Raw genomic sequence first — 26084 nt, 5'->3', positions numbered from 1 at the left:
GAATAGTTTAATATACTCATTTGAGCTGAGCACCACATGCTTACTAAGGAAAAGCTATGGTAATTTTTTCTCACTGAACAGATGAAATGCTACATTTCTACACACAGCATCAGATTTGAACAATATAGAGTAAAACCTTAATCCATTCTTCCAAGGAAGATTAACATGCCTCTTGATTATCACAGTCAGGACGATTCCCAACTTTCTTGCCAGTTCGGTTTGGCAGGCAGGAGCCCCTCCATCTCGAGATGGAGCAATGCCCAACACAGATGTTCTGAAGGTCTCGCGTGTAGCAGCCAATGCAGTTTGTTGTTACATAACTGCAATTTCATTTTGTAAAATATTTAGAGTGGAGCAACCCAGCAGCCCCTGGCTTGCCAGATTTCCAGTGACATTCAACCACAGGATTCTAAGGTGAGGTTTTTGTGTGTGTGTTATTTTTTTTTAAATCAGCCCTCTGTTATTACAGTTCCACTTCAGTTGAGAAATACATTATTAGCTAACAGCACTTTAATGAATGCTGACTTTTTCAACTATTTGTCTGGAAATCAGAAAATGAACACTTTCAAAATAAAATTGCCTTCTTTACATGCCTTACTTCAGGAAGTGTTATCTCATTTTCTGTAAATATCTCCTTTCCAATTCTGTTCTGTCATAACCACCATTACATTGACACAAAATAATTCCTTTACATTTATGATATGTCTCTAGCATAATATTAAGACTTATTATTTGGTGCAAAATGTTTTCCATTAACGTACGTTATATTTCTGCAAAATTACTGCTAGAAATTACACAATTATTTGCCATTTTGAAAAGCAGCTATTTTTATAATGCAGGAGTTTCTTTACCTAGTTAGCACCACAGAAAGAAGAATTATTTCAGTCTACAAGTTATTATCAACCTTTTTGGTTTTAACAAGAAAAAGTCAGTAAAAGAAGCACTTAAATCAGTAAAAAAAAAAAAAAAAAAAGCACTTAAAAAAAAACTTATGGGAAGAAAGGGGCAGATCAATACAGATTCTGGGTGTTGTTTATATGAACAGAAAATTGATCCATGAATCCAGGCATATTGGCCAGCCTGGAACACTCACTCATCCCATCCCAAGAGCACAGGCAGACTATTTCATGTCTGCATTGCTCAGTTCCAGGCTTCCCTCATGCTTCAGGATTACCTGTGTGCTATTTCTGTCCTGGTAGAAAATGCCAGCAGTTCCTGGAAATTAATTCAACAAAACTATGTGTTTGAAACCATTTCATAATCCCATTTCTAAATCTTAGTCCTAACTGTGACCCTTCCTTCAACCTTGAGATTATTCACATCATATGTTGAAGACAAGACTGCAAATCTGCTCCAAAGTGTCCCTAGGAACCCTACACATGGTGAACACAAATGCTGATTCTTTCCTGTGTTTATTTCATGTTGCTTCCCAAAGACATGTGAAGGAGAAGAAAGCCAATGGACAGAATAATGATGTGATGATGTTTCATGTTCTCACCTTTCTGGAGGGCAAGAATGAAAAATGTATTTTACAGTATAAAGATACCTTTCTAGATAACTTGGCTCTACATAACTGGCTCTACATGCCAATTTTGTTTCTCAGTGAAGAGTTCAGTGACCCATCCACCTCGTCCACCAGAATAAATGCTGGCATAGAGCATCTGGTCTCCATCAGGCCATAGAGGCTGAAGACTCTAATGCTTTTTAACTGAATGTGACTTCCCCTGTAGAGAAAAGACATTCAAGTGTGTTTTCAAAGGGAAAGCAAGGAAAGAAGAGCAATGTTGGGTAAGTAAAGACATGAAATCCAGTGAAGGACAAGTCCGGCACTCATGCCTCCCTTTCTGCTTTGCTTCTTAATTACTTAATGGAATTAATTATACTTAATGCAATGAATTCTCTCTTATTTGATTTACAATTTATTGATTTTTCAAAAAATAGACAATCTGGTGAGGAATTTATTGCTCACATCAGATTCAGACTCCCTTTAGTTAAAAATACGCACAATGTGGCTATCAATTAATGAAAATGGATTGGTAGCAAGGAGCAAGGAGCACTCTCCTTGCTCACAGCACTCAGCAATCTTCAACACCCATAACCAGAGGATGCACACAGACACTAAGAAAAAAATGTAAAACATAGTTTTTCTCTGTTTGTTGTTGTTTGTTTGTTTTAGTTTTATTTTTAATCCAAAGTACTGACTAGTGCATCTTCATCTGCTATTCACTGAAATTCTTTCTACAACCTAGCTAACCCTGCACAGATGTGTGTTCTGTATTTGAATCCTGCCTCATATGAAGTGCGATGCTTAGTAACTTTGTCATCTAAAAATGCAGCATGCTTCACTTATCTGAAAAACAGCAGTAGTAATAGGGTAGATACAGATTTAAATGCAGTTTTTTTAAATAACACTGCAATACATGCTTTCATCTGCAATATTATTTCCAAATGGAATAACCTTGAATTTGGTTTTGTTCTTAGGCTACAATCTCAGTTTTCTCCAGCTTTCCTTCTGCTGATGTTGGAATAAAGACAGAGTCCTGAATATCACTGTGAGAGAAGGGTGAGTACAAAACAATTCATGTCTCCATCACTGTAGTTCTCCTTTCTTTTTCTAGCATGCTTTTTCTCTTTGTATAAAACAACCACAGTCCTATTTTTATCCTCAATCTCTCCTATCAACCCTGCACCAAACCTGTCTTCTAACAATCTGAGCTATCAACCAACAAACAAAGGAACTTAATACTTCATGAATAGCACATGTAGTTCATCTTTTTTTCACCTTGTAACACATGCTCATCTTGTATAGAAATGTGCTTAAGAGCAGTTGAATCCTTAAACATTGTCTCTTTGTAACCTTTTTACTAAAAGACAGATATATCTAAGCAGAAGTTCTGTACCATATTAATAATGTACAGATACGTACATATCCACTTCTTTCCCATGATGTTGAAAATAAACACTTCCTGTATTACAGAAACGTAAAGGATTTGTTTGCTCAGGAGCTCTCTATCAGCACTTTCGGGAACTCCAGTTTTGCATTGCAGGCAGTATGTTACAGGCAGTATGCTCTTAGCTGCTGGAAACAAAGAATTCTTTGCTTTTAAAAGATTTTTTTTGACAAACAGAAGAGAAGTAAGCTCTTGCTCCTCTGAAGATCTTCTTGGAGGGAAGCACTAACAGAACTGGACAAAGCAGAGAAGAGCTGTCATTGTAACTGCAATCATAGCTGGAGTGACAGTGAGCATGGGATGACTACCAAGTTGCAGCCTAAGTCTTTAATGACAAGTTCCTTCTTTCACATTTTAAATTTGACAAGCTTATCTCAAAACAGAGCAAACAGATAAACTGACAATATCTGACTGAGAAAAATTAAATGTTTGCTAATGATACAAAGCTGTATTATGACTGTTGAAGAATCACAATTCAAAGGATTGAGATTTTTCTAAATAGTTCCAGGCTAGCAATTGTTTTTATTAATGCTAATATAGTAAAAGAAAAGGAGGGAAAATAAAATCACATGCACACAGGAAAACTTCCTTGCTATGTTAATTTGTTAACTAATACAAACATTCTAAACATGGTGAATGGCCTTCTTTAGAAAATATAAGCAGTTTTCATTCTAATAAATGGTTGCAATCAAATTTAAGTTAACACAAATCAAAGGATGAAGTTGGATGCTCACCTAAAAATGTGTGTAGGTTCAGAAAAAGAAAGCCCTTTCCTCCTGGGGCTCTTTCACATCCTACTGTAAGCTACCCACTTACACTCTTTCAATATCATCTGAACTTTCATATACACAGCAGAATAATATGAGGTGTTATAAAAAAAAAAAAAAAAAAAGGATATTTTAAAATTTTTTTTTGTCTTTTTTACCCTAAAATATTTTTTTACTGGAAAAAAAAAAAAAAAGTTTCAATTTAACAGCTTTATTTTCAATGCCAGTATTCAGTAAAAAAGTATTTAGTAAAAACAGTAAAGCTACTTCCTGTTCTGACACCTCTCTATGGCACACATTTATTCTGCTCAATACATTTGTATGTCTTGAACATGGATCCTCCTGGTCTTGCACAAATGTCTTGAAAACAGAAGCCTTCATGTCACGCCTGCCATTGCTCCCATCTTCTTTCCACTTTTGTGTCTTTGCTGTCCATTGAGGAAATGAACAAAATCATACTTCCTTTTCTTTCCAAGAAACCATAACTCACTTCAAAAGTGTTGCACTTCCCTCCTCAGAATTCCTGTGTGTGCGTACATGCACACATTAATCCTCAAAAGCCCATTTGGGACTGAGGTAGAAAATGAGTGCATACTACAGTAATCTCAATCAGTGTTTTAAGACACTGGAATTGTATGACTTTTTTAAAAAAATATTATTCATTTATTGAAGTCCAAGCAAACCTTTTAATTTATGTTCTCAAGAAGAAGGAAGACATTCCCATGTAGGTGGATGCATGGCAGAGAGGAAAAAATGGAACAGGAGGAAAGCAGGAGTGACCGTGTTCTAAAAATACCACTTTAAATTATCTATCTTAATTTGCATGGGTAATTGAGCTTTTATGTGAGCAATTTCCTGGGTTTTGTTACAGAAGATAGCTACATAGACCATCTCTAATTGAACTGACAGTTTAAAAAAGGGAAATCTCTCTTCATAGCAGACCTGTGAACCTCAGCGTCCCCCTTGTAGTGTCTGAAGCATTCCTAGAGCCAAGATAACTCTGACTGCCACATTCACGAGGCTCAGACAATGTGCACGCAGCCCCGTGGGACAGCACTGCATGCACAGTATCGCTGTCACGGATCAGACCCATTCTGCTACTCAGCCTGTTTCCCACATTGTGCCAGCATGCCTCCTAGACCAGCCTAGGCTGTCTTTCCTTCACTGCTCCAGCCCCTTTTATTTCTTCAGCGGCTTTAACACAAAATCTTTCTTAGAAACGGGCATCATCTCCCTGCTGTTAATCGCCAGGATTGTATTTTGGGAGATCTTGTCCACAAATCACTATAGATACTACCTTGTGCCGGAGCACTCATGATCCAAATATCTGCTGACTGGAGAAGGCTCATCCAGTGCACATGGACATGGACACACATCTTCTGGCTGCCATAAATCTGTCCTGCAAATTCTAGGTGGAAATAAAGGCACAGAGTGAGGATTTCTGGCTGTGTGGTGCTGCCAATCTGTGCCAGCAGTCCTTGCCCTTGGGACGCCCAATGCTGGAGCCGCATTTCCTCATGCTTTCACTGCACCTAACAGCATGTGTTCTGGGGAATGCTTGCCTAACCTCCAGGGTCCATTTGCACCAGTTCACTCTGAGTCTTATTTACACAAGTTCCTACTCCTGTCTCACACTCAGAGTCCAAAGAGCTTCACTCTGGAAGTTCGTACTTTCTTCTGAAGATCTGGTTGTAACACTCATAGATACTTACTTATGGATTAAATTCACTTTTAACCACTGAAATGATAAACAAGGAATCTAGCAGGCCTGAGAGTTATGACTTCCTTTAAGACAAGTGCTACGGCACTGAACATTCAGAGATGTCCTACAACTTCCTGAAATTACTCTATTCATCATTTCAGGCATTTTTTCAGACACTGAAATAAAAGCCACTACCTTCTGAACATAATGAACATTTTCAGACTGGATTAAATGCAGAGGATTATCAAAAAGACTTGTAGAGTAGCAGTAGTTAGCTGACTTAAAGAATAATTGCATGTTTTTGTTACCAATTTTGCCACTTCATTCTTTGGCTCCCTCAGAAGATTTGCTTGCTCCAGTGAGTTGCTGCCATTTAAAGTATTTATTTAACACTTCCTGCTCTAATGCTGCTTCATCTGTATTATCTGAAGAGAGTTAATTAGGAAAGAGAGGGCAAAAGAGAATTACATCACTGCAACAACAGTACTTGGCATTTAGCAGCATCTTCAGTTTGAAGCTCTCAAAGAGATTAGCAATTATTACTGAAATAATTCTCACAAACTATTGAGAAGTAAAAAGGCTCATAAAAGTCTATACTTTGTTACAGTGCAAGGCTGGGAATAAAGCTCCCTGTTCTCACATCTGTGTATTAACTACTGGACAACCATCCATTCTTGCCTTTCTTTCATGACTTTTAAAGTCACAGAGAGACAAGAGCAAATGAAATTTTGTGAAAAAAAAAATTTTCACAGATGTCATTCCAGGTTTTCAGCAGTGAGCAAGAGTATAGGTTTCTATAGGTTTCTACTCAATTAAAGGTTAAAGAAGGAATATAAATGTCCTCAGACTTCCACATGGAATATATTATGTTATATTGTGTTGCAGCCTTGTATGAGCAACATTTTCTGAGGCACACTGAACAGATAGGCAGGCACAGTAAAAAGGCCCATCAACTATATTGTCATTGTTTATGAGGCAGAAATCTATAACAGAGCCTCAGAAATGTCCTTGATAATGTGCCTGTGATCATAACTGGTCATAAAGAGAAAGTTGAGTTTGAAGTAACTCATCAACATACTAAAGACAAAAAAAATAAACTCCTTTCACCAACTTTCCTGTCCTTCCACCAACTCTAGTGTCCAATTACTTCAAGTGTCCCAGAAAAAGTACCAAAAATGCTAAATGAAACAGGGCAATGAAAAGAGAAAGACTTTTTCAAATGACAAGTTTCCAGCAATCAAGATGCACCTGTGTACATGATGCACCTCACCCTGCCACTCTAGCCTACCAAGAAAAATTGCTAGTAGCTGAAATCTCCATTAAAAATAAATACACTTAAAAGAAACTTTTTATATACATATATATTTAAAAATCACATACCAGTGACTCACAGAATCTGTTTCGGATAGGTGATTCATAAGTATCATCTTCATTACAGTGGTCTTCAGCTAAATTAAATGATACATGAACCATTGCAACCTTCTGTCACAACAGCTCTTTATCCAATTGTACATCTACAACCGGCAAGCCCTCTCTTCTTCCACACCTACATCAAGGGGCTACAGAAAAAGTTAAAATGCTGAAACAGTTCTAATTTCCATATTCCGGCTGCTCCTTTCTCCTTAGTGGAACATTCAGGAGCCAGTTAAGTACATGAGAGCATCAGCTACACTGTAGCTCAGTGAAACTAGTTCTGGGTTTCTGCTAAGCTTCCCTTCCATGAAAACTACATCTAGATATAATAGAAACCTTCCCTCCAAAACCTTGATGGCATTTTTATTTCCCAAGAGAATTGCCTTCATAACTTTCCTTTTACTCTTCTCAACATTAGCCAAACAGAGGAAGCTGGGATTGACATAGAGCCTATGGTACTCTCCTTTTATGCACATCTCATTATGTTTTGTCATTAGTTGATGAAATAGACAACAAGTCACCTCTGTATTTCTTTTTCTCATTCTAATCTATGTTTGTCCCATCTAATCAGCATTTTATAATAGCAACTGACTTTTATTACATGCATAACATAGTGCCTAGCAGTGAGACCCTGGATTTATACTGTATTCCTATATCCAAATAACAATTATTAGTCCTTTTTTTCCCACATAGTATACATTTCACCTCCAGATTCGCCTATTGCAATAACTTTTTTATAGTCTTTCAGTTACTCCATAAACTAAGGTTTGGTTAAGGGTGCTGCAGACAAATGACTCTATCCTTCCATCATCATTAAAGCCTTTATTTCTATAAAATGCAGATATTTGCCTTAGGAAAAACTGCTTTCAGGAGACTACTTTGTCAACTAAAATACAGTGGCTACAAAAAGCTAACATTTCCCAGCACAGACCTCCAGGCAAGATCAGAGTCTTGACTTTGGAATTGTGCTCTCTTCCTTCATTTCAAAGCCAGGTTAACATCTTCAGTCCAAAATCAGCCCTTTCTCCATCCCTTGAGTATACCCTCTTCTCCTATTAGTCATTATTACTCTTACAGAAAGATAAAAAAAAAATTACATTAAAATCTAAAAAGCAAACGATTGCTGCTCTAGGAAATCTATTCTCTTTTTCCTTCAAAGACCCTTCTATCTTTCAGTCTTCACATATGGCTGAAAGACAATATTCATTTGTAATATGAAAGCACTGCCAGCAGAAAGGTGACCATACAAGACTAAATGCAATAGTACTAAAAGCTATTCTACTTTTGTGTTTGTTGTGTGGAAAAAGAAACAAGGCTTTGTTGAAACAGCAATCTGACAGAGAGAAACAGAAAGATAAAAAGATAATAGATAATCATGTCTCCTCCCTAAAGGGCCAAAAAGAAAACTGAGATATGTAAAATAGCATACACTGCTAAATCTACTTTACATCATGTATTAGCTAACCTTTACAGGTGGTTAGAAAAGTCAAACTCTGGTCTTTGTTCACCATTTCATTATTATTACTCTCCTCCTGTATTGCTCCCTCTTTGTTCTGTGACTGCAGGCTTAATGGCCTGGGGTCAGGCCCCAATTTACGAAACTGCACAACATTAACCCTATAACTTACGTGCTTCTTTCTGCCTTCTCAGCACATTGTTACTTCCTATGCATTGCAATGAATATATAACATTACAGTCCACAGTACTACTTGCATGCTCAGTCAATAACTATAATATAGAATATTCATAAAGAGCTTACAATCATCAGATTGAATGCACAGCATACAATTTATGATATTCAACTGTACTTTCTAAAAACAGCACTAGTTTTCCTCCAATTTGTTAAGTGAAACAGTATGACTAGTCTTTTCAGAGTTTCACAAGGAATGAAGAACAAGAACCTTCCCTTCCAGCATGGCCCATAAAACAGGTTGTTAGAATTGCAGTTTTTACATTCAGTTTTGTAAGGGGACTCAGTTTTGCTCAGGACCTTCAGCAGTCCTGACACTTGAAATGACAGGGGCTCTATGCTCTGCAACAGCTCCACGGAAGGAAAACCTGCTGCTGCTTGTCAGTGTTCCCATCAGCACAGCACAACTGTCCTGCAGAGCTGCTCAGCTCAGGGGTTAACAACATGGGTTAGGCCTAGGCCTGTCCAATCAGCCTAATTAACCAAGATTTCAGTGAGAACAAATGATGCTAAAGTTCCTATGATGATAAAAATCTGAAACCATTTTTTTTGGTCTATTACTGGCTCCAGTACATTCTGTTCATTTATCAATTACTTAGTCATGGAGGCTGCAAATTGGCAATGTCAAAGCTTCTGCTGACTGCTAATTCTCTTAGGTGATGTATATTGCACAAATAAGAAAGCTACATTAAAATGCCAGCATTATATACAGCACAACATTTTCCACTCTCTCTGAGATGATTTATCTTAGTCATGTTCACACTCATTCTGCCTCCTGCACCATAATTTATTGGGAAACTGTTCCATAATTGCTCGTATGACTTTGACAAGAATTATATGATGAGAAGATTTCAGTCATTAACCATCTAGAAATATCAAGTGTTATTCTCACATATGACAATGAAAGCTACATGGACACTTTACCCAGTCATATCACTTCCCATATCCATAAAGATTACCCCTTCAGGGAGGATGCTTTTCTCCCAGCTCCTATGAAGAGTTCAAGGAGGCAGTAAGGCAGAATTTTCAAGCCTTCTCAAAGCAAAAAACAAGAGCCCCTGAAACAAAATCCCCCACAACCCCAACTAGCGCTATGTTTTGGGGAAATCCTATAAAAAGCAAAATGTATACAAATAATGCCGTAAGTGAGGAAAGAAATCAGACATATAAACATTACAGCAGATGGCCCAAAGAAGCCAAATGATTTGCTGCATCTAAGAATATGCACAAAGAAAACATTTATATGTTTACTTCCTTGGGTATAGTACCATTGTATGTCATGCTGTATTGCTTGCTGTAGTTCATTTTCCTGGGTATTTGCTTGCAATGCCAAGGTAAAAAAAATGAATGCCTGGCTGTAGCCTTTCCAGTCCACATCTGCGTGCCTAAATATACTTGCTAAGCATCATCAGACATTACTGGGTCCAAGGTAGCTCCAGATGCAACATCACATCATAAGCCTCTTCAGGATTACTTTAAAACTATGCTTCATGTTTCAGTGACCAAATGCAGACTTAAAGCTAAGCATCCATTTTATTACGATGATGGCTATACCTTACACTACCTCATTGCCATGGTAACAAATATGGTAGCCACTAGATTTATGTAAAATGTATTCCCAAAAGGTAATTTTTTTTGTTCTCTCTTGCATGATCCTACCAAAATACATAATTACAAAGAATATTCAGAGGATATGCTCTTAGCTGAGCTCAGCAGCTAAGTCACAAGTCCTGAATTCATTTTCTTTGGGTTTAATAAAATACACTGACACTTCAAACAAAAGATGTCAAAACTCTGGATTTCAAACAGAACTACTGAAAAATTAAGAGGAGACTATGTGCTGAGACTTACCTGAGTACAGCTATCCCAAGTTCTGTACAACAGGAAAGGGAGAGTATTTATCATCCATGAGGAAACCATTTCTGCCTTTGTTGAAAGGCAATGGAAATTATTTTAAAACTTCCAGGCACATTTCTTGCCTGTTACTGAACGCACATCAGAATTCTTTTGTTTAAAGTTTTTTACTTACCTTATGGTGAGACTATTTACATTCAAAACCATAAATGTTACAGTTTTCATCAAAATTTTTACAATTCAAGTCAGATAAGAAAAAAAAACTATCAGCAGCTGAGTAAAAAGCATCCCAGCTGGAATACGAGTTGCTGGAAAACGTTCCTAAGCTATTGCCATTCAAGTAGATTTATACCACATAAACACTAATTTAAGTTCTTTTCCTGACTCTTTGTCTTGTCAAGCTGAAAAGAAGTCAGTATTGCATGAATAATAATATTTCCACATTATTTAAAATTATGAAGTTGTAAGATTCTTACATATAACAATTCTTTTTAAACAAAATTCTTATATTTTTTTAATTGTTAAATTAACTCAGAAGCTTATTTAGTGCTGAAGGTTTCCATAGATCCAATCTTCAAAGTACATTTTTGGTCTAATCAGATTTTCAGTATAAAACATTGCATTTGTAACAACTTATCTGAAATCTGATAGCAGATCTTCCAAAGATGAAAGTAGATGCTTCCAAAGGGCCTCTACTGATGCTGGAGCCAGACTATACAGCCAGCTCTCAAAAAAAAAAAACCAAACAAAACCACATGAATGTGTAGGTTGTTTTGAGAGGAAATAATACAGCCCTTGTCTGAGGGGGATCCTGGAGAAAAGGTGTGATACATCCACACAAACAAGAGCTTCTTGATAATGGAAGTCTAACATAATTAGACTGGCACTGCATGACGTGGGGGGAACTGGTGTAAACTTGTAGTAAACCAAGTATTTAAAATGTTACATGCTTCCATAAAGGATTAACAATGGAACATTTAAATGGAATTGAAATATGCTGTAGAAATATAATACATCTCTGTAGTTAGATTAACAGAAAGAGATATTCATTTAGGAGGAAAGACAGTTTGAAGCAACTGTAGGCTCATGCTGCCAAAGAACCCACTTCCCAAAAGATGTTAGAGCTCATTTCCTACTTGTCCACATGATAATGTCCTTCCTGCTACAGTACTACACTTAGTGCTCATGTTGCTTCTGAATCTTTTTTTCCACCCCCAGGGGGAATTGGAAAAAAAGATACAAAAAAAAAAAAAAAAAAGCAATGGTTCTTGACTGTAGCGATAACATCCAGTGCTGTGAGGAAGAGAATTTGGAGCCAGCAACAACAAACTGCCACTCTACAGGAATAAATGAATTCTTTACCCAGATGTTACAAACATTTAGATCTTTTCCTTACCTGCCTCCTATCTCTCTGAGATGATGACGAAGAGGAGGCACTTCTATGTGATGGAGTAGATGTTTTGTGAGCAGGAGATATACTCTTCTCCTCCGAACTCATCTTTGCAGCAAACTTGTAGTAATGGTCTTGTGCTCTTATCATTCATGTACAAAAAAGCAAGGGATACTCTTCTGCATCCTTCTGTTTCACAGTTTACGGAGAGACGAAAAACTGTTCGAACTCAGCTGAACTGCACCTTAAGAATAATAATAATGATAAAAAAAAAAGACGTGAAAGAGTGAATGAAGACACCTTTGCTCCAAAATAGCTCTACAGGAAAGAAATCTGTTGACAGTCACTATTTATGCCAACAGATCTCGTGATTTTTTACTTCCTTTCCTAACATTACCCAACACAAACACAAATGCATTGCTCTGCATTCTCACAAAAGATAAAAGTGATGTTGTGTTATTTAAAAAATAAAATAAAATAAAAAAATGGAAAGGCTTAGGCAATTCACAGCAATTCTCATGTAAAGTTTATAATCCATGACTGGGGATCAATATCCCAATCTTGCATGATACCATAACACTATCAACAAATTCCTTCGTAGCTGCACCAGAGGAGATGGATATCCATGAAGGAACTGCAGCCTGTGGGGAACCCACGCCAGGGTGGGGAAAAGCATGAGGAGGAAAGAGTGGCAGGGAAAACTGTTCTGCACTGACCGTAACCCACCACCCACTGCCACATCCCGTTAACGTATTGGTTTAAATTGGTTTAATTTGGTCTTTGATTTCTCTCTACCCAGATCTATTTTATTTAGCAATAAATTAAATTCATCTTCTCCAAGTTGAGACTGCATTGTCTGCAACAGTAACTGGTATGCAATCTCCCTGCCTTTATCTCACCCCACGTACTTTCCCATCCTATCTTCTCCTCCCATCCCACCAAGAGGCTGGGTGGGCACCTGGCTGCTGGCAAGGGCTAAGCCACCACAGCCACGCAGGCCATTCTCTCTCCTGCTTGCTCAGCCACTGCAATGTGCCTTACCTCTTTACAAGTTTTCTCTCACTGACTCTTCTTCACCAAATCTTTAGTTTCGATCCAAGAATGGAAACTTAGATACATGTAGCAGCACAGAGGATATTTACGTTGATTATAAACACTACTAAACCTTGTGAGTATGTCACCCGTACACTGCCACAGTTCAGGAACAGAGTTACAGTTCTCTGACCTTAACAGATTACTTCAGACTTGCTTCAGCTGACAGATTCTGTGTCTGTTCTACTGACCTTGATAAAACCATTCTCTGAATGATGTCCTTTGCTTGAAACTATTATCCGCCTCCTCCACCTCTCTTTCCCTAATTTTGAACTGGCCTTCCCTTTGCTATGCATTCCTCCCTCCATCTGAGCTATCTTCTGCACTATGCTCAGCTACTCTGAAGCCTCAAAAGCCAAAACAAAACAAAACAAAACACCACAAGCAAGAAAACACCTCCAGAGCTACTGTAATTCTTCTTGTTTTGCCACTCCTGTTTAAAGACTTCCATTTGCATTTGGTTAAAGACAAGGTATACATGACGGCATCACTGTGAATCTTGCATTTTATAACAAGTTGTATACAGCAAGAAAAATACTTAGCTTTTTTAAAACATCCAGCACCAGGTCAAATCAACTTTTCCTGAGAAAATACATCTCACTAAGAAGTACTGAACTTGTTCTTTCATCATAGGAAAGAGCAGGAGAAAGCTGACATTTGTCTCAAAGGAATAAATGAACAGCATTTGGGAGCACATTAACCAGCAGTGCTGTTTTTGAAAGAAAAAAGCAGCACAACACATTTGTTTCAGAACTTCAGAGAGAAAACATAATTAAGTTGCATTCTGAGAGCCTTTTCCTTCCAGCCTAGCGTACCAGGGACTGCTGATATAGTTTAACAGCATTTTCATACCCTACAAATGCATCGGGCAAATTTCAGCCAAAGATGTGTACTGACAACGATGTCTCAAGACCTATGCAAATTTTCCTACAAATAATGACTCAAATTACAAAAATTAGAAATAGCAGAACACTGAAATAGTAATCCCAGTTCACAAAGCTGTGCAAAACAATCCAGTTATGAAATAGCTATAAGGACAAATTTTCAGTCACTTCCAACCATGAGGTCACTGAGAAAATTTTAGCAGCGCAGCCTTTGGGCAAATGAAAATAAAGTGCTTTTTAAAACATCTGATCTTCACTCAGTTGACTCATGTGGAAAAATTTATATTTAGCATTGGCACAGGAGGACAGCGATCTGGCACTTCAAGTTTTTTAAGGCTTTCCGGAAGCATAGGTGCTGTTGTAAGAAGCAAACACAAAGCGAGCAAGAGGTACTCAGGAGGAACAGTTCGCTGAGTCTGTTCTCACTGGGTTGGCAACTCTGTGAAGTATCTGCTTTTTCTTTTGAATGGTATTAAAACCAAATAAAACATTCACACCTGCGCCAAATTCCCCAGTGGTTCTGTGGTGTTTCCCAAGCAAGAGCCTGAAGCTAACCGAAAAGTCACTTAAAGCACACTAATTTGTCAATAGCAGGCTCTCAAAAAGGACATATAAAACAAAATCTTACCCTTCATGCTACAAGAAACAAACTGCTTCTTGCCCTATTTAACAGCAGCAAGAACTTCAGTACAAAATTGCAATTACTTATATGTAAACACTTCTGATAGAAGAAAAGTTCAGGGTTAAAACTGAAAAAACACAAGATATTTGAGAAAATGAGCACTGTAAACACAGCAAAAATATTAATATAAACTAGCAAGAGTTAGCATTGAGCTTTTTGTTACTGTTCTTGCACATTAAGTTTGGATTCAGTTTCTCTACATTGCTAAGAGCTTATCTTCCAATTCTGGCTTAAAATTTGGGTAATACATCTTTTTTAGAGCATGTTAGAAGGAATAGATGTAGTGAAACTGATGTAGAGGCGCCACTCTCTCCGTAACAAAGATTGAAGCAAACAATTATAAATCTAATTTTTTGGCCAACTAGTTCAATTTACCAAAATGAAACCAATGCTTTTGAGGCATTTTTCATGCACTTTTTTCCAACTGTCACTGGCAATTTTGCTATTGGCTTCAGTGGGAACATAAGCAAGCCACACACTGTGTTAGAGTATTTCTACACTACTTCTAGAAAATACGAGAAAATCTAAGAAGACAAACATTCAAAAAATGTGATGTTGGGATCTTGAGTGGGGAAATAATATTATTCTAATAATTGTGCATTTGTTCTGATACCTGTTCCCTGACAAAGACCAAAATGTCTGATTCATTGTAGGAGGTCAATTTTACCATCTCTACACCACAGGAAGTCATCTTAAACCTAGAATTATTTTCAGTGATTTCAGTTGGGCAATTCAAACAGAATGGCATTACCCTGCAGAAATCAGGGTGACAGAATTGGCCATTGGATACTAATTGCTTCTTATCCAATTATCATTGACCTGTAGGCTGCAGTTTGCACCACAACAGCTAAATCCCTCATGAACTGCTAAAATCCACCATCAGTTTAGGACCATCACTTGATTCAGCCCATCAAATATGACTGGCTCACTTCAAAGCTACTTTGCCATGAGGTCCCAAAGTGGGAAATACATTAATTACTTTTAAAGAGAAACAGACCTCCTAGAACGTGAAAAACAGACACTGCATAGAGATTTTGGTCATTGCAAGTGACAGTCACCTAGCTGCAAGTTCTGCCTTCACCTTTTTTATTTGACTTCTCAAATATTTTGAATGTAAATCGTCATTTGTTATTTAGCAATTATTTTAAAAAATAATAATTCTTCAGTTCTTCAGTACATTCTTTTCTCAATCATTTATTTATTTTTAGGTAAAGCAATGGATATAGAACAGTAAAATGCCCTGTCCAAAGTCCAACAGAGCAGGCAAGTCTTGTAACCAGAACATGCAGTGAAGTGCTATAATTCCAATGCATAAATAAAAATACCATGTGCCATGACTGTAACATCCTCCATATAAGGCAAAACATCTATATCTGATGCTATTCATAAAGGAGTACACAACAACTGTATGGAAACAACAACAAGAAATTATTCAAGAAATATACTTAAGATTATTGATTATTTACTGAGTTATCAAGAAATTGTTTATTTTTATTCTGTTTAAACACCGAACACTTAATACACTTCATTCTTACTGTTCACTCCTACTATGCTTGTTTTCAGGCTAGCCTTTGAATTCAGCTTTTTTTTTTTTTTTTCCCAATAATGTTTTTGTGTTTGATCTCAATTGTTAAAGCTCTTCCAAGTCTGAAAAAGAAGGAGGTAGAAACACAGAGATTCCCTTATTCTACCTCTACTTCTAAAATATTTTAATACACAATAACTTTTTTCCATTTCTTTTTAGTTTATGGGGTTTTTGCCTTTTTTTCTGGTGTCTTAAGTCAAGTGCTAAATAGGTCTTAAAAACAAAGTGATTATTCATTTTCTTTCCATCCACAAAGGGTTGTGTTTTCTTATGGTCTTTTTCTGGCTAAAAAAATCCATAAAAATGTGATGTTTTCTTTTCTTTATTTCTCATATTTTTTTGACAATAGAGGTGTTATGTTAACCCAGAAGTTCTCCTTTCTACCATCAGAAACAATTGCTTCAGATTCATCAAAATAACTTATCCAATACCAAGAGGTAGTATGATTATTTTTTTATTATGCAATGTTATACTAAATAGTTTGAAAGGCAAGAAAGTACTGAGAGCTACATACTGATTTCTCTTCACCTTCTATCCCAGGATATAATAATATTTATTATTTATCATCTCTTAAAATAAATTATTGGGAATTTTGTAGACTGGACTGTTCAGAATTACAGAAATATTGAGAAGGCACTTGTCTCAATATAAAAATTCATTACTCTGTAGCTTGTTCAGCAAAGAAAAATAAATTATATCTAGAGTTGCATACAATCTGAAATTTCATTTCAAAAATAAGTATTTTTATGTTACTAGCTAAAATTAAAAAAAAAAAAAAAGATTAGAATGGGCAAAGGCTATTTCTATTGGGAAAAGTTTGTGTAAAAAAATAGTAGTGGAAATGACGAAAACATACAAATACATGACTTGCATAAATCCAGAGTTATAAATAAACCTACATCTCATATAAATAGAAGTTTTCAATGGGTAACTCCAAATGAAGTCTAGCTTCAAACAGCAGACTTCTGTGATAAATGCTGTGTTGTTTCTCACTGGCTGTTTGTTTCCTCTGATTGATACTTCTCTGCAAGAAAGCCCAGAATGCTTTATAGTCTGTTTAATATCTTATGCAGTATTGGAATAATTTGAGAAGACAATATAGAGTGCAGAACAGAGTCTCTGGACATAAATGAACTAAAAATATGCGACCATCACTGGTATTATTCCAACCAAAGCATCTTCACACTGATCTGTCAACATGGGGCTGTTTTTCACTGGGAGGGAAGAGGTTTTATGTGGTGCTCTGCAGCTGTATAGCACACGCATTCTGTATTCAGGCATCCATTGGAGCCCACACTCTGTTCTCGTTTTACAAGGAATACACAACTGCATGTCCCCCCCCCTCCCCCCAACCTTTCATGCAGGGAAATCATAACCACGCTTCTGCTGCAGATCCCGAATGTTGCAAACACAAGAATATAATAGAAATAATACATTTCAATGCTGTGGCAACGCTGTGGTGGTTTCATAGTCCATTTATGGGAAACAAACAATTTGCCTTTTTTTTTTCTTCTCTCACTCTCTCAATAAAGCAGTGAATCAATCATTTTACAGCCGCTATTTGAGAATCAGCCACATCAGCATTTGCAGTTCAGCTGGGCAGGACAAACTCTGTAACATGCTCTAGGTGTACGGAGACAAGAGAATTAAAAAACAGTGTGAAATCTGATCGACAAACCCAAAGAAGCTGAAAGACAAGCAGAAACTGCACAAGTAATCTAGCAAACAATTCTGGATTCAACGATTTAACAGCTGCATTTGGTAACTAACAGCCTCGTTTGGTTACATGAGGATACTGGCTATGATGAACTTCTTCAGTTGTACTTTCAACTGATTTTTAGCATAATGCTGAGCAAAAATTTGTGTCAGATCCTGCATCTCAAATCCACCCATCCAGGAAGTAACTGTTACCAGATTGCCATCACTCTAGACAAGTTTCTGCTTCTGGTAAAATCAGAAATAGCTATTCTGGATGCAAGGCTTTATGGAGGACTTAATATTTGCTGCATTTCTGTGTCTTGTTAAACATAATTCATTAAAAAGACTACACCAAAAACAAACAAACAAAAACAAACAAACAAAAACCAATACTCTTTTCCAAATAGGTTTATCATTTAACCAAACTATCAACTTTTTAGGAAACAGCTTTAATCAATTAATTTGAAGATATGTTTTATATACAGGTCCTGTCAGAAATCATACAGATCCAATTCTGGATTCAGGAGAATTATTGGGAACATAAGGCATGTTTGCAATATGGAAGGAAAAAAAAAAAAAAAGAGCATCCTTTTCAATCAGTTTCCCACATTTTTAGCACTTTTTTAATAGCATAATTGTTCCAGCAATAACTTTCATGGCTAATATGCAACATAGTCATCAAAACTCAGGTCCTAGAGCACTGACCAGTTCATTTTAAAGCCTAGACAGATACCAAAACAACACTCTTGCTCTAAGAGAACACTGATGATTTTCAGGTCCAGTATTTACGAGTAGGAATAAATGAGTAAGAAAAATGGGAAGTATTATTAGCACTAAATGTTTTTTAAGATAGAAGATACCATAATTCATATGGCTATGTTACCATTGGCTCTTTCAAGTATTTTAAAAGCTGCATATTCAAGGTTTGAATAACAAATGCGTATCTAGTTGTCTGATGACAGACAAAAGTAATCCTTACCTATTATTCACATGCAATTTTCTGTAATTTTTTAGATCACATTAATTGGCTAAGACACAATGTTTAAGAGCAAAGTCTAAACCTGTATCACTATTCCCAATTACACTATCACTTCTTCAAGGCTGGTACTATATAATGCAGCCAAAGTATAAAGGAAAAAATTCAAATTCATAGCAGCTATGTTTGAAAACCCTACATTTGACACTCTGCACAACAAGCATTTGTTGAAAGCATTATCAAAGAAACTAAAATGAATTAACCCAGTGTTTCCCAAAAACTGGTGACTAATTTTACTGATTTTATTAAATGCAGTGTTTATTTTTTACAGTCGTTAGGTTTTGCTTTGGCTCTTTTACTGGGGATCCTTGTGCATTTTGGTTTTGTTTTGTGTGGTTTTTTTGTTTGTTTGTTTTTAAGGATGTCTGTTTGTTTATATAGTCTCTGCCACTTAAAGTGCCAATTCCACAGAAGACTGCAGCATCAACAACCATCACTGAGATGCTCTAACTTTAATGCCATCCTCTAATGGAACTTGGTGCTCCCCAACACATCACATCTGGTATGATTTCTTTAACACTGATGGTTTTTTTTGGTTTGTCTGTTTGTTTGTTTTTTTCCAGAGTTGTTAGTCCAGGTATGACTCAATAATAATAAATAAAAATAATATTTTTTAAAAATTACTTGCATGCATTTATGTCTGTAAAATGCACAGTTACGACATACTTCATCAAATAGATGGATGAGGTCAAACAGCAGATAATCAGATTCAAATGAGAAGAGGTCAGTACAGCATCTGCCTTTCCCATTTTCTGCTTGCCTACATGATTAAGCAGAGTTTTCCGCCCTTCCAGAATCCCTGAAGCACACATGGCAATTAGTGGCATTCCAGCATGTCCAAACCTTCAGCTTAGATGATAATTTCAAATTAAGCCCTCAGTTCAATTCCAGCCTCTGAGAATTGCTTCAATAGCTGAAGCAACTGTAGGATTTTCATTAGGATTCCTTTGTTGTTCCTCATTCCTCAGGCTGTCACAATAATAGAATACTATTGATTTGCATGGCATGGAAATTTTTACATTCTACAGAGGCAGCATTTTGACCTGTGGTGCATGCATTTGTAACAGACTGCTGTGAGTAGAGGATTATGCAGCGTATATACTTACAAATACACAAATACAAATATGCACTATAACCCAGTTAGATATAAAATAGGAAATATTAACTGCTAGACATTATCATCCTTTCTGGGATGACATAAGACCATAAGACTCAAACAGCCTTAGACAGGAAAACAAACAAACAAAAACAACAACAAAAAACACTGTCATCACACACTGTCACATTCCTCCAACCCTTTTTCAAACCCAAAACATTTTAGGGGTGGGGGGTTCTGTGAAAAATTTTGAAGAATTACATTCTTCAGATTTTTAATATAAGCCATAAAGAGACAGTAAATTGTAATCAAAACTCAGAAAATGATTTAAAGGAAAAAGAGAGCAAGTTTCATGCATCTTGATTTTTTTTTATGCATAAAATAACACAATTTTCAGCAAGCTCTTAAAAAAAATACTCTTTAAAAAATAACCTCTTCTCTTTTGCTTTAGTGATTTTTTTTTTTTAATCACTGGACAACTTGGACAAAGAAAATAGTTTAGAAGCCTAAAGACTCGGGTTTCTTTCAAATAAGAGTTTCAACTGGAGAGTGATCTAAAGCACAGAACTTAATTTACCTTATAAAGGGTCTGCCTTTTACTGCCTTTTTTATTATCCTGTGTCATTTCCCTGCATCCTGTATTTCTACTATCTCATCACCTTTACATTTTTGCTGCGTTTCAAACCTACCAAGTAAAATTTTTGATTCCTGTGTCTCAGAGCAAATTAAGAATTGCTTGTTTTATTGATCTTGAATTTTGAACAGTGCATCATCAAATGCTTGTAGGGAGGATGCCACAAAAGTCACTGCTGTCCCAATATAAATGCCACATTTAATGGGAGCAAATCCAAACTTGTTGTTGATGGAATTTGCTCAGGTCACAGAGAATGGAGATGGATGAATAAAATTGGAGGATCAGTCAGAGCTTCCAGGAACCTAGTTTTTTGGGGTGCTAAATTGAAGGTCACATCCAGGAATGAAAAACAGGGTGCAATTACACAACGGGAACTTCATTCTTGGAAGCAATTAGTTTCACAAACATTAAGTGTCACAGCAGATCACAGCTGCACAGGATAATATATTTAATGGCTTATATATAATCTGGGAAACATCAAGAAGGAATAGGGAGGTTGTATTACCTCTGTGACTGCTACTAAATCACTGTGTTCAGCTCTGCCACCAACATTTCAAAGACATCCACAAATGGGTTCAAGAGAGAACCATGAGCGTGACGACAGGATTGAAAAACATCACTACTAATAAATAGTTTATAGAGGTATATATATTTAGTTTGTCAAAGAGAAGATTAAAGGGTCACTGCATAACAATCTATAGCCCACTACATGGGGAGAAGGAATTTATTATTAGAATTCTTCTCAAAAGATATAACAAAAACTAATGGGACAAAAAAAAAAAAAAAAGGTGAAGGGTAAGCTAAATATGCAGATTAGAAATAAGGTACACAAATATAATGGCAACAATAATTGAACACTAATAAAATACACTAAGGCTTATACTGGGTGTTTGCAGGGGATGGTTAGGCATTTTTTGATCAAGAATGGAATTCTTTTTTGTTTTGTTTTGTTTTAAATATGTTCCAAATCTCAACCACTGCTACTAATTTGGAAGCAGGAATTCATACAGGGAAGTCTGATTGCCTATTCCATCATATAAGGTCAGGTTACACCATACTGCAAACAAACCAAACAAAGAAATGAAAAACAGAAAAAGAAGGATAAAATGAAAGGAATAAAACTTTTTCTCCTTAATTCTGATCTTTGTTGCACCCCATTAATCTCTTCACTTGAAGGACGACAATTTTATCCTCCTATGTCTCTAGGCATTTATGAAGCCTGATACTTTGTATGGAACAATGTTAGATGTTCATAAATTCTAGAGAAATATATATTCCCATCACTGCTAATATTTGTTTTTCTTACTACTTTAATGAAAACTGTCTTACTGACACATATTTAAAGCATGTGTCCATGAAAGAGCAGGTGCACATCATAAAGTCATTTTCTTTTCTCATTACTACGTGAATTTCTTTATAACTCATGCAGTGAATGGTTTCATGAGAAAGATAGAAAAAGAAAAATTAACTATTACAGTTCATGCCAAAGCAGCACCAAAAATGTCTTGAGCGCTTTACAATAGCATTAGAAATCACAGGAACGGCTGAAAAGACCATGAGATGGAATAATTGCTTCTGAAGCTCCTGCAAGGTCTCAGATACATTAACTGGAATTAAACTGAGCACAGTAACAGGTGGATTGTTCAAAAGTAGCTTCCTGACAGAGCAAATCAGTGACAAAACAAACAAACAAAACAAAACAACTTTCCTTGCAATACACAGCTGGTTATCACAACTCTCCTCCATGAGGGCAATGCATAATATTTCCTATCATCACACTGTTACTTAATACAAAGACCAGCACACATCAATAGTTAAATATGCTTCCTACTTTTGAAATACTAATAAATCAGCATTCAACTGCACTGACAGAAAACACAGTGTAAAAACACTCAAAAGTAACATTCATTTGTCATAGGAGGAATTCTCTACCCCCAACATTACTAGTAATTTCAGCTAAAATTACACAACATTAAATTTCTTCTGCCTATGTACAAAGCACAACCTAATATGAGAACGGAAATGTCCTCAGTCAATTTGCCCATAAAAAATACTTCTGCAATCCTAGAGTATTCTCAACATGGGAAAGCTGTATGCTGTCCATCAGTTATTGATTTCCAAACTGTATTATAGACAGAAAACTACTCCTAATATATATTGATTTTTGTACATAAATAGATTATAAAACCAGAAGAGACTACCATGGCCGTCTAACATAAAATGTGTCAAGGGATTTTTCCCGATTAGTTACTCTTAGAAATATCCACTATAATTTAGCAAAACATCCAATTCCAATGAAAAACCATCCAGTGGCAGGTAGTGACCATAAATCCTAATCAGTTCTTGCACAAATTAATTTTCCTGCATTATTAGGAATGTATACATCATTTCTCCTTTAAATATGTCTAACTTCAAAACTTGGCCAAGGGACCTTCTTAAACTTGCCAACTACATGGAACATCTCAAATGTAAAATTTGCTCGTGCACAAATGCACTGTATTTAGTATTGATACAAGAAAATAGGCATCTAGTTCCATTTTTCACAGCTTTCTTTTTAAGATTTTTAATAAGGTTGAGAAATTTTAGACAAGAGTTGGCATAATTAAGGAATTGACAAGCATTTCATAGTCAGAAAGGTCCGTGTTCTGTCCAGGAGAAACAAGGATGAAAGGTTACTTGGCTGCAGTGGTAACTTCCCTGGTTCCCACAACAATACACTTGTTTGTGCATTTCTGGAGTTCAGCATGCTGCTCAACCACATTGCACAGGGAGCTTACAGTCAAGTAATTGCCCTTCATCAGCTGTATATCCCTTCAATGAATAAACAGCTCTGGGCAGCACTCCTCACCCCCTGTATGGACGAAGGGGCTCACATAGTATTTCCTATGCCTTTGTCCCTCTGGACTGCCAAACCATCCCGGATTTCCTATTTTAAGCCTTGGCCACCTATTTAAGTATTGTCAGACACCCGCTGTCTGTAAGATGCCATACCTGTCCTCCCTGCGGCCACCGGGTGAGGAGGTACCACTGCCACAATGCTGCAGGCAGGGGGATGCTCCCACCAGGCTGACGGCAGCGTGGGACATGCATGAAGAAGCACAAGCAGCAGGCATGAGGTGCTTCAACAGTTTCACAGTTACAGGCATGCTTGAGCTATTACTCTGACCACAGACACATTTCACAATAGCCAGTTGCTTGGATATTCATGTTCACCTGCTCTACATCTCACATCACATGCATGTAAAACCGGTGCAGGCTGTGCAGGACACTCCGAAAGACACACTCCTTGAGAGGCTGTGCAGGCTTCACAAATTATAACAAGAAGTCTGAGCGATAAAGGAAGAAAATGTAAATTAGAAAATGTAAAAAAGCACAAAAGACTTCGGCCACAATTAACAATTGCACAGCAATAACTTGGCAACACAGTAAAGGTGCCAGCTGGCAAGCAGTACTCTCCACAACTTTTTTTCTGTGCTGGGAAACAACCATGCTTCCCTTCTAGCACCAAACATTGCTATTCTCTTTGAATACCATATACAAAAATTCTACTTACACTTTCCCATGATTAAGGACGGGACTCTCACATTCAGTACCTTTTGGTGTCTTACAGAAAGCACCGAGGGTAGGAGTGCCCAGCTGAGAAGCCCCTTTCATCTCTCTCTGAAAACATGTCTTTTAACACTTCAGTGAGGGATGACCATTGCTGCATGACCTGCTGCATTAGCATCACTTGCAAGACATTAAAATAGCTTTTGACTATGGCACACGATAAATCAGAACACCCACAATGGCAGCAAGCAATAAGATTGAGACTTAGATGGAGGTACACAACTGGGAAATGGGGTACATGGAGCTCAGTCCATCAACTGAAAAAATCCGTTAATTTTACACAGACCATAGAGAAGGAGTATTTTGTGTTAGTGATCAACAATCATATCTACCAACCTTGCAAGATGCTTGCGAGCTCTTTAATGCTTAGTAATGCCTCCATCCTCCAAATGCTATGTGAATACCCTGTGTTAGCCAGCACAGACTTGTAGGGATAGCAGAGAAGCAGAAACACAAATCCCTAACACACCAGTATGTATCACCCACGTCTCAACTTTTCAGTAGATTCACTTTTTCTCTCTGCTGCCAACCTCATGAACACCCCAGATTCCCACAATACACCGTACCTCGCAGACCCATCCCTCTGCCCTCACTCCTGTATTTTTCATTCTTCCTCTGCCTCAACCTTAGACAGAAGCACACGCTGTGAACCCTTTTGCCCTTTCATATTTCAGGACCATGCCAGTTCCCTTTTCCTATTTCTTTCTTTATGCTCCTCTCATAAACACTGAAATCATGACCTCTGCACTTTATCTTTCCATTTCTCACCCAGGCTCTATACTTGCCCCACTTCTTCATGTTACACAGCACATCCCAGATTGTCAGTTCAGAGCAACAAATTCTTTTAAAACAATTTTAAACATATTCTGTATTTGCAAAATCCTGCTCTTCACAGGAGAGGTCAAGGCTGCAGAGTCAAGTCACAGGAAAAAAAAAATGAATAAAGGAAGAGAACTTACAATTAGAATTAAATAAATAAATAAATAAATTTCTGTGTCCTACCACTCTGCAATACAGATGTCTATGCCCCAGACTCTCTCCCTCCAGGGACAAGATATGAGAAGGCTTTTCTTCAGCATGATCCAAACAAAATTTGAGTGACTTTGAGTGGCTAACAACAAGCAAAATGTGTCTCATTTCAGTATTACTAAACCTGAAGTGCACTATCACTTTATCACAAACTATTTGTAGTTTTCTTTGCAAAACAGTTTGCAATGAGGCGCTTACAGTTATACCAGCAACCTACACAATGCTTTTCATCTGTAGCTCTCCAAAGCATTTTAAGAAGTTTAATTTTAGCATGAAGTCAGCCACAGCAGATGCGTTTGCAAGTTGCCATCAATTCTCACAAAGTCCTCATTAATGATCTGAAATAACAGTTCCATTCAAGCTCTAAATGGAAAGTGGCTGCCAATTATGCACAACACTGTTTGTCATTGTGCTTTAGCTGAATATTTACTGAGAACTAATACATTTTCTTTTGTGCCCAAATACAAGATTCCCAAACTGATATCAGGAGAAAAATCCGAAATGTCTAATTTCAATACCACTTTAAAGACACACAGGAATCATTCAGTTTCACCAATAATAAACAAATTCCTTTTTTGATAACTAAATCATTTTTCAGGATTGCATCTAATTTGCTAATGTTGTCAACAAATAACTATTACCTAATGTTATCAACTAATATAAGGAAGTTGGCTTATTTATCAAAATTTAGTACACATTCTTAACTAAAAACACCACACAAATACAGTATTTCACATTCAGTTACAAATTTTTGAAACTTTGATTTATCAGTCTACTAACTGAGAAAAAGAAATATAATCCTTTCTTTTCTTTAAGGAAACATTATATTTTTTAAAACGCCATGTATCATATAGGAAACTAAATTTCTCAATTTTAATTTTCTGAACTTTCCAAAATATTATATTATCATCTATAAGGTATATTTTGCATTCTAACTACATTGATAAGAACATTTGATAAAAAACAATTTTA

At 36.7% G+C, this 26084-nt stretch overlaps 1 protein-coding gene across 6 annotated transcripts in view; it reads right to left on the bottom strand.

Annotated features, from left to right (window-relative positions):
* The window catches only part of OSBPL6 (oxysterol binding protein like 6), a 97243-nt gene that overhangs the window by 44501 nt on the left and 26658 nt on the right, over window positions 1-26084 (bottom strand). For all 6 annotated transcript variants that reach the window (XM_035331414.1, XM_035331418.1, XM_035331416.1 and 3 more), the window contains exon 2: window positions 11774-12011. In XM_035331414.1, coding sequence (XP_035187305.1) covers window positions 11774-11917 — 144 coding nt within the window. In that variant the 5' untranslated portion in view covers window positions 11918-12011. The remainder of the gene's footprint in view (window positions 1-11773; window positions 12012-26084) is intronic.

The sequence above is a fragment of the Oxyura jamaicensis genome, chromosome 7, assembly GCF_011077185.1.
Source record: "Oxyura jamaicensis isolate SHBP4307 breed ruddy duck chromosome 7, BPBGC_Ojam_1.0, whole genome shotgun sequence".
Lineage (NCBI taxonomy): Eukaryota > Metazoa > Chordata > Aves > Anseriformes > Anatidae > Oxyura > Oxyura jamaicensis.
This window is presented reverse-complemented; position numbering and strand designations above follow the sequence as displayed.